This window comes from Typopeltis vanoorti, chromosome 13 (genome assembly GCF_054136105.1).
Source record: "Typopeltis vanoorti isolate ZY-2024b chromosome 13, IOZ_Tvanoo_1.0, whole genome shotgun sequence".
Lineage (NCBI taxonomy): Eukaryota > Metazoa > Arthropoda > Arachnida > Uropygi > Thelyphonidae > Typopeltis > Typopeltis vanoorti.
Window position 1 is genome coordinate 90,728,033 of NC_143561.1, and position 10,638 is coordinate 90,738,670.

Sequence of the window (10,638 nt, forward strand, 5' to 3'; positions counted from 1 at the left end):
CAAAGTCTTATTACTGACTTCTTGATAACTAAATCAGCTTATGTATGCAATGAGAATTATACAAATAATGTCCAAGAGATTTTAAGTGATGACGACGTCCAGCCAGTCGTAAATAAAGAACATCTACGAAATGTTACTTTTAAAGAAAGCCATGACGATAAAAATATACACTTTATTTTATTTTGCCTAAAACATTTATGCATTATTGCAGTGAAGTTTACGTACAATTTATAATTTTTTATAATTTTAAACTATGTATATGCTTCATAGTTTATATGTTTTCTTAACTTACACGAATTACCTGAATTAAATAAAAATATATTTTTGTTGGATATGTTACTGTTTATATAATCTTTAAAAAAACAATTTCGGAACCTGGCCCTACTTTTTCAATGTGATCTGAGTATTTCATAGCGCGATTTATATAACGTGGCATTTCTATGGAACTTAACATCCAAGTTATACGAGGGTTACCTGTAATTCAGTCAAATTGAAAATTGATTTCATCAGTAATAAGAGAAAATACGCAATCAGCATGAAAACTGACCAGTCTCTGCAGCAAAATTGCTCTGAGTTATTACAAATACTGCATGGTGTTATTATTATTACGGGCAACTCCAAGGAGGCCTTAGACTCTTTGAGGGAGGCCCTAAACATCTTGTGAAGAAAAACTATTCAGCTTCCACACAGTATTTATCATACTTTGTCTTGAACTAATTCAGAGTCATAGCACCCACACAGACTGGCAGCTTATTCCACTCATTCACCACTCTCCCAGTAAAAAACTTAGTTCTAACACCTTTTCTGACCACACTCTTGCCCAGTTTCCATGGATGGCCCCTAGTCTTCCCACCACCAGACCTGTTCTGAAAAATATCCTCTGAATTAATCTTATAGAAACCCTTCAGTAATTTGAATGTCTCAATCATATCACACCTTTTCCGCATATGAACCAATTTCTGCAACCCACAAATCTTCAACCTGTTCTCATAAGGTTCATTCTGTAGTCCTGCTATTATCTTGGTCACTCGTCTCTGAATCCTCTCCACCTCCTCCCGATCAAGAAGAAACCCGGGCGCCCATATCTGGGCACAGTAGTCTAGATATCGTCTTATCAAGGCTCGATACAGAGGAACAATAACTTCCTTGTCTCTGCTCGGCAAGGTATTCTTCAATAACCAAGTGATTTGATGAGCTGATTTGCAAAGTGGCCCCTAAACTTCAACTCCCAATCCACCAATACTTCCAAATCCCCTGGCTTCGTCAATCTCCTGGAGTACAGTTCTACCAATGTGGTATAATGCTGCAAATCGTTTAACCCCAAAATGCATAACCTTATACTTTGCCACATTAAATTCACATCCATTCTCCTTAGCCTAGTCCTCCAATTTATCCAAGTCATCCTGCAAAATTTTGACATCATGTGCATTCACATTGCTCTACCCAACTTTGCATCATCAGCAAACAAATGAACCGTTCCTCTCAGATCCTTTCCGATATCGTGAATGAACAATTTAAATTGTAGTGGTCCAAGAACAGAACACTGTGACACACTACTAGTCACAGGTCGTCTTTTGGACTCTACTCCTGCATAAACTCATCTCTTATATCTCTCTATCAACCACCCTCCTATCCATCTCACCAACCTTATATTCATCCCCATATGCTGCAGTTTACTGATTAGAATTCCACGTGGTATCCTGTCAAAGGCCTTAGCAAGGTCCAGTAGAATCACTGTAAACCCATTACCCTTATCCAGTTCAGCCGTCACTGTGTTATAAAACGTGAGCAAGTTACAGAGGCATGATCTACTCTTCCCATATACTTGCTGTCCCCCATACAGTATCCATTATCATCTCTCCATTCCTGTATTTTTTTCTTGACTACTTTGATTGATTACTTGACATAAACTCATCTCTTATATCTCTCCATCAACCACCCTCCTATCCATCTCACCAACCTTATATTCATCCCAATATGCTGCAGTTTACTGATTAGAATTCCATGTGGTATCCTGTCAAAGGCCTTAGCAAGGTCCAGAAGTATCACTGTAAACCCATTACCATTATCCAGTTCAGCCGTCACTGTGTTATGAAACCTGAGTAAGTTACTGAGGTATGATCTACCCATCACAAAACCATGCTGGGCCCCTTACAGTATCTCATTATCATCTCTCCATTCCTGTATTTTTTTCTTGACTACTTTCTCCCAAACCTTGACAATGACTCCTGATACACTGATCGGTCCTTAATTTGCAACAGCAGTCTTGGAACCTCCTTTATGCAGTGGTACTGTTTCCCCCCTCTTTCCACTCCTCGGGACTAACCCAGACCCGAGACTCAAACAAAATGATCAAGGGCACTAACAATTCTTTTGCCATTTTAAAATATTCAAGTGGCTAAGATAATTAACTTTGGTATTTATGCGAAAATACTGAGTTCCTGCTTCTGACTGGTAGCAGCTTATTCGAGAAAGTATTGGAAAAAGAAACTGCAAAATTTTTCAAGGATTTTAAAATCTAATCTGATTGCCTTTGATCTACCGAAGGTCTGTCATGAGAATTATTGACTATCTGCAAGTTAAGATAATTAACATCGTGATACTCAATGAAAACAGAATAAAATTTTCTGATTTTTCAAACAAATATGTGAAAAATTAGAAAACATTGAGATTTGGAAGTATAGATTAGTCGGTTATGGCTTAATCATACCAAGTTAATGTAAATTATTATTGGTGAACCTATACGCAATTCGTGAAAAGTGGAAGATGTCCGCTCGGTTAGCCTAGTGGCTATGCGCTTCGCAACCATATGCCTGGGAAAGGAGTGTCCTATGTTCAATTCCTGTCGCCAACGTGAGGAGCATAAGGATCTTTCTCAGACAGTCAAGTTAGCTGGTCTTGGTCGTGGACATCAGAGTTTTTCTCCCCAGTTTATCTGGGGGTTTTCCTCCCACAACCAGGCAAACCCACCCCGTGAACATACGCAGCTACAGCCATAGAATATACCCGAAGGAGACGGGTACGACGTAGAAGAGCTTAAGATAGCCCTGTAACAGGCTAGTAAGCCTAATACGTAGAAGGGAGAAGAAGAAAAGTGGTAGATTTAAACATATATGAGTTGCAAAATAACAACAAACAATACTGCATTACTTGGAATAATCAACATTTCACAATGTTACCATGTTATCCTGAGACAGACAGTTCTTAGAATTTTGTGTAAAATTTCAGTTGAGCCATATTGGCAGTCAATCTTAATTGCTCCAATGCAATTAATTGCAGGATAACTTTGAATACTTCTGCATAGAATGGGAGAACAGTCTGTTTGTTTTAGAAAACAACAATTAAAAAGATTGCTATGTTTGGTTGGTATATTTGAAATACTCAAAGATGATAATATGTGAATCATCATTTATAAGACATGTGAGAATAGGAAATGAAAGGAAAGAATAAGTATGAGCAGAAATACTTTCATTAATGGTAAACGAATTATTAATAATTGACATTTGCGATATGTGTGTATGTCCTGTAAGTTGCTGGGTAGGGCGAATAGCACGATCCTATAAAGTCTAGACATAAATAATTGAATTTATGATGGCATAAATAAAAAAAACTTACGAGGAGATGGAGAGTATGGCAGGAATAAATATAGTTTGATGTTGCAGCAAATCATTTCGTAAAATTTGTTGCCCATGTTATGTGTATTTCTCCAGTTTGTATATATTTCGCTCCATTTTCCAATAGGTTTTTTTTTACTGAGGCTCATTATACATAACATCCGATGATTATCGGAATTATCCACACTTTCGGAAATCCTACATTCATTATTTTTTTTAAAATTTTATTATTATTATTATTTTAAGTATCAGTGGTTCATCTCTTATCAATCTCACATATGCTGGTTTCTTTGTAGATCATCTTATAATACACAGAATATTCATTTTTATTCAGAAATAGATATTTTTTACAGTCTGTTGTTTCTGAAGACTAGAATAAAAATGTCTCTATACCGTTAAAAACTTTGCAAGCTCAACAGAACTATACTGCACAGGCAAGAGAAATATTTATGTTTTTTTCTCCTAACATCCACTTTCAAATTTTCAATTATGGAAAACGTGTAACAGCTGTCTGTAATACAGCCATCTGATACAGAAAGCGCTCAACTCATGACAAGTGACAACGCTCAATTGGAGTGGTTGATATAATAAACAATCACAGCCGTTAGGTGCTGGGTGAGCTCACACTGTGAGCTCACCCAGACTCGCCTTCTGAGCGGTTTAAAAATACAAGAAAGCTAAGAATTTGACCCGCTTCACTCTCTTTATATCTTTTCAAACCACACTCGGACTATTAACGAGAATGTGACGCAATCTTTATGCTTCGAAAAGAGCTCTCTTCATGAAGCACTAATGCTTCATTATCTTCGTGAAGAGGGCAATGAAGCATTAGTATATTGTGTTTAATTTTAGGAATCACGCAAAGCCTGCAAACAATTAGGGAGACTTTAATAGGAATAAATGCAAAAATATAATATAGGTGATACTGATATTTCGTGGATGAGCACCGCACACCTAGCACACCCGAAATATTCGCCCTGGTCTCAACTCTAACTGGATTTAAAACATTTGATATCCTTAGAAGCATACCCCTTACTCTCCTATCCTCTCTATCCTTCCTAAAAATACTGTACCCTTGACACTAGATACCAGTTAGTATATTTGATTCTGTTAGCCAGGTCTCACTAATGTCTAAAATCTGAGGTCCAAACACATTGACTAAGGCAACAAACTTACCCTTTGTTTCTGATACTCCTAGCATTCGTGTACAGACATAATAATCTACCTGCATGTTCTTTTGTAATTGTTCTTTTTCTTCCAATAATTCGGGATTTTAATGTGAAGTATAGGCAAATCGGCCATGAGAACCTGCAATTTACATACAAAAAATACTATTGTTTTTGGTGGTGCTGGCATTGATGATAGTAGTGTCGTTGTGTATATTTGGTCATTTAAGTAGTAGGGAGAGACAGTGAGATGTGTGTAGCCGAGTAGAGTAGAGTAGAGCTTCCCTCCATGATGAGTCCTTGGAGGTGTCAGGTAATAATAATAATAATAATAATAATAATAAATAATCAGCCAAGTAGAGTAGAATAGAGCTTCCCTCCATGATGAGTCCTTGGAGGTGTCAGGTAATAATAATAATAATAAATAATCAGCTGAGTAGAGTAGAGTTCTACGATCAATTTTCTTGAGTTTTTAAGAGAAAAACCCGCTTGTCCATACCAGAGATTGATTAACTCGGGAATCAGTGGAAGAAAGCCTTAGAAAAAGTTCCTCCACTCAGTGACTAGACTTGATCTTCAGTCTAACTTCGGGCGTCTTTGCGCATAGGATGCAATCACCACTTCCACTGAGCTACACAGGCTGTTAATATTTTTTTTTTTTTTAAACATTTTATTATGTCTCAGATAAATTACATACATAGATACAATAATAATTATATATATATATATATATATAAGAGCCTGTGTAGCTCAGTGGATGTGGCGTTTGCACACCATCGCGCTAGGCCGCACGAAGGAAGTCTTGGTTTCGAGTCTAGTCGGCGACTAGAGGAAATTTTTCTAAGCCTTTTTTCGACCGGTTCCCGAGTTAGTCGATCTCTGGCACGGGCAAGCAGGTTTTTCCTCCCGGAAACTCGGGTTTTTCGTCCTGTAAACTCAAGAAAATCGACCGTAGAACCCACATTATTTCAGACATTAAAATATATTGTGTTAGGGTTAGAGACCACGAGATGGCGGCACATTTGAGCCGTCTCTCTTCACTGCGTACCGCTTAATTAGTGATAGCCTTGGGCCATCTGTCTCTGATTGGGTACCAGTGGAGATTGAACTGCCCACTCAGTCTCCAAAAAGTTAGATAGGGCTAAATGGCCTCGCCTACTCCCGTATATACGGGAATAAAAAGGCGTTAGCTGATTTTTTTTTTTTTGATATATATATATATATATAATACATTACAATTGTGAATAACAGATACTTGCGGTTAATAATATTTTTAAATAATAATTTTTTTTAAATAAATAATATTTTTGTTCATTGCTAAAATATTTACACACATATATATATATATATATATATATACAATAGTTATCTTGAGTATAATTTTACAAAATTTTTCTACATTGGATTTCAGTTAAAAATTTTAATAATATTCTTTCTGTCTGTATTGTGCATTTAAAATGCATGATCTAATATTAGCAATGATGATTATACAGAATTTTTTTGAGTGAATAACTAATATAATAATAATAGTTTGGGAGGAATTTCTGATTTCTTCCTCGAAGCTTTGCAGAGCTTATCTGAGGAAGATAATAGATGGCGGTGGTTTCGTGGTTATGTTTCTATACTGGTCGCAAGCCATGTGTTGAATTTACTGTTTGTTGGTACATGCTTGGAATGCTTCAACTGCTTTAACATGTTCATTGCCAATCACGCGATATCGCGCGATGCGAGGCCTCACCAAACGGCCGATCACGCGTTATCACGTGTACGTCGTTAACTAAATAAAAAAATCAAAAAAATTTGGCCACCACACGAAATTTCAATTTTCAGCTTGGCAATGAACGATACGCGTGATGCGAGTTTTCACCAAACAGCTGATCACGCGTTATCGCGTTGACGTCGCTAACTAAGTAAAAAAATGAAAAAAATTTGGCTACCACATGAAATTCCAATTTTCAGCTTGGCAATGGAAGTGTTAAACAGTTCAACTTCTTTTTTTGCAAGTAGGGTTGGATTTGGACATGGTGTGTTTGTTTGTGGTGTTTATTGAAAGGGGTTTGTCGTAGGTTTTTTTTTTTTTGTGTGTGTGCATGTGAGGGAGAGAGAGAAAAACAGGAATTTCTCTAAATTTCTTTCTCGCTATAATATTTATATAGGGCCTGTTTCAGCTCTGTGTATGTTCCTAGGTTTCTGTCGTCGAAAGGCAGTTTGTTTATCATGTCAGGTATGTGGAAGTTTTGGGTGGCTTTGCCATGTTGATTGTTGTACTTATATGTTATATAGTTTGTTGACTGTGGTCTTGTTATCTGATATGTCGTTCTGGTTACTCTGCAGGTTGGGTTGTATTAGTATTTTAACATGACTGTGAAGTGGCATAAGTGTTTCACCTTAAATATTTTGTGTTGTGTTCGTGCTGCCTGCATAAGTGTGGGTTGTTCTCAGAATATTAGTTTTACCATTTTATCTTGCAACCATTGTAACTTGTTAATTTTCACATAATGCTTTATAGATTAGTATTTTTATGTGTCGGGGCTATGCCTTTTAATCGGTATAGTTTGCTTGCTATTATCCTAAGCTTAGTGTGTAGGTAGGTTATATGGCTATTCCAACTTTGATCAGCATCGAAGTGTAGTCCAAGATTTCACCTGTGTGATCGTTGTGGTTTTAGGTTCAGCGCTTTGTGTAAAGGTGGGTGAGTGTTGGACAGTGAGATATTTAGTTTCAATAGGCAGGGCTTGGGGGTTTTTGAATATAAAAAAAAAAAAAATCAGCTAACGCCTTTTTATTCCCGTATACGGGAGTAGGCGAGGCCATTTAGCCCTATCTAACTTTTGGAGACTGAGTGGGCAGTTCAATCTCCACTGGTACCCAATCAGAGACAGATGGCCCAAGGCTATAACTAATTAAGCGGTACGCAGTGAAGAGAGACGGCTCAAATGTGCCGCCATCTCGTGGTCCCTAACCCTAACACAATATATTTTAATGTCTGAAATAATGTGGGTTCTACGGTCGATTTTCTTGAGTTTACAGGACGAAAAACCCGAGTTTCCGGGAGGAAAAACCTGCTTGCCCGTGCCAGAGATCGACTAACTCGGGAACCGGTCGAAAAAAGGCTTAGAAAAATTTCCTCTAGTCGCCGACTAGACTCGAAACCAAGTCTTCCTTCGTGCGGCCAAGTGCGGTAGTGTGCAAACGCCACATCCACTGAGCTACACAGGCATGTTTTTGAATATCATTAGCTTTGTTTTTCAAGGATTTATATGTATGCCGTTTTCGGTTAACCAGTTAGTGATTTGATTGATGTCGTGTTGCATATTTGTGTAGGCAATATTTGCGTTCTTGTGAATGGATACTACGGCCATGTCGTCTGCGTACTGGAAGATGGCTTATGTCGTGTGGGCATATGTTAAATAGAATGGGAGGTAGGACAGCTCCTTGCGGTACTCCATAGGTTACCGGTACTTCTTTGCTCTACGCTGATCCTATACGTATGATGTGTTCCTGTTTTCCATGTATGCTTTAAACCACTGGATTAGACGACCTCCTATTCCGATATGCGTTAGTTTAGTTAATAAGGTTTTGTGTGTTAGTGTGTCAAATACTTTTGTTACGTCAATGAATACGACTAATGTTATTCTGTTTTTTATACAATGCAGCGTTTATTAGGTCTGTGAAATCTTCCACTAGTGTTGCTGTTCCCTTATTTTTTTTTGAAAGCCATATTGTATTTTGGGTATGATTTGAAAATTTTCCACGTATGTGGAGAGTTTGCAGTTCACGATGCGCTCCATGATTTTATGGATTCTATTTTGTTTGGGAGCATATTTTTATTTTTGTTAATGCTTTGTTATACATTTTTTTAAAATGCAAGTTTAATATTATTATATACAGCTTCAGCAGAGTCTAAAGATGCTATCTGCATCCAATCTGTTTTTCTGATTTCGTCGTTTACTATTGTTTCGTTCAGAATGCTATAATACTGTTTTGTAGTCTCAGTGAGTTTTATGGGTTCTGGTTCAGTGTGTAACTGTAATGCTGTGAAATAGTGGTCTGCCAGTTTGCATTGTATGACGGGTGCTGTGTGGCTATTGGGAGGGGCCCGTATATTTGTATGGTCAATACAGGATGAGGTTGTTGTATTTCCGACTATCTGTTCTCGTGTGTATGACTGTATGGAAGTGTGGCATTTGGTAGATGGTTGCCTCTTCGTTTGTCGTAGATACTTCAGTCAGTATTAAAATGCCTATGTTGTCTATATCTTCCTTCAGATAAGCTTGTAGGGTCAGCCAGTATTTTTGAATGCTTCTGATGTTGATGTGGAGAATAATAATAATAATAAGAAAAAGAAGAAGAAGAAGAAAATCCACTAACGCCTTTTATTCCCTTATAGGGAGTAGGCGAGGCCTACTCCCTACTACCCTATTTAGCTTTTTGGAGACTGAGCAGGCAGTTCAATCTCCACCGGTAGCCATTCCGAGATTGCTGGCCCATGTCTATCACTAATTATAGCAGCCACCGATGAAGACGCTGGTAAACAAGTGCCTCCATCTCTTGGTACCTAACCCTAACAAGATATGTTACTGTCTGAAATAATGTGGGTACTACGGTCGATTTTCTTGAGTTTACGGGACGAAAAACCCGAGCTTCCGGGTGGAAAAACCCGCTTGCCCGTGCCAGAGATCGACTAACTCGGGAATCAGTCGAAGAAAGGCTTAGAAAAAGTTCCTCCAGTCGAAGACTAGACTCGAACTTAAGTCTGACTTCGAGCGTTCAAGCGCAGAGGACCCAAGAGAAACTTCTGATGTTGATGTGGAGAATAATAATAATAATAATAATAATAATCCACTAACGCCTTTTATTCTCTTATAGGGAGTAGACGAGGCCTTTATACCCTATCTAGCTTTTTGGGGATTGAGTGGGCAGTTCAATCTTCACCGGTAGCCAATCAGAAGAAGTAGAGCGGTTAATAGAGTAGAAGACAAAGTGTATGAAAAATTGTCCAAATATAGTTATCTGGAGATTGAAATTCAAGAACTTTGGAACAAGAAAACAACAACGATTTCAGTTGTCATAGGAGTGGTAAGAGCAATACCAGAACATTTATGAAAACATCGGGAAAAGTTTATCTTCCGAAGATATAACATTATCGCAATTCAGAAAACTGCGCTTTTAGGGAAATGTCATATGATTCTTAGGCCTTTGGATAAGGCTCGAATTGAAACACATTTACCAGTCAAGGATTTCATTATGTTCTTTCATATTTCTTGTTACTCTTTAACTGTAAACTCTGTTAACTGAATAATAATAATAATATTAATAATAATAATAATAATAATATGGAAATGTTTTTAGATGCCAAAATTGCAATTGCACAGCTTTAGTAGACCGGAAGATTTCTAAACGTTCAAGCCATGGCCATCGAACCCTTTGTCGAAGATGTACAGTCATTATCTGTCTCTCTCTCCTGTACGATATCAAAAGCTATTTACATTTACTAAATTGAACAGAAATTATATCTTAAGTTCTACAGGCTTCTTTTGGGCTGCACATAGTCATTTCCGTTATTAACAGATGTTTAATATTTCCGCTCAGTTGCAAGACTACTAGTGTGTTGATTCGCTTGGTTGATGTTTGTTGACATCCTTTGACAGAAATGGCTAATCCTAAATATGCCGATTTGCCTGGGATTGTAAGTTATATACTAGGTTTAGTTTATTGTGATAAAAGAAGTTGCTGTGAAATAATATATTTAGCAGTATATGCATATGTTTGTTTTTTTCCTTCCTTTGGTTATGAAATGAGTCCACGGATTCCTTGGAGGTGTAACAAATAATAATAATAAATCGTCTTTTCTTTTC

The 10,638-nt window shown here is 37.4% G+C and overlaps 1 protein-coding gene across 1 annotated transcript in view; it reads left to right on the forward strand.

Moving 5' to 3' along the window:
- Positions 1-10,335: 10,335 nt before the first annotated feature.
- The window catches only part of DCTN2-p50 (dynactin subunit 2), a 220,623-nt gene continuing 220,320 nt past the window's right edge, over positions 10,336-10,638 (forward strand). The window contains exon 1 of the mRNA XM_090403300.1: positions 10,336-10,469. Coding sequence (XP_090259426.1) covers positions 10,434-10,469 — 36 coding nt within the window. The 5' untranslated portion in view covers positions 10,336-10,433. The remainder of the gene's footprint in view (positions 10,470-10,638) is intronic.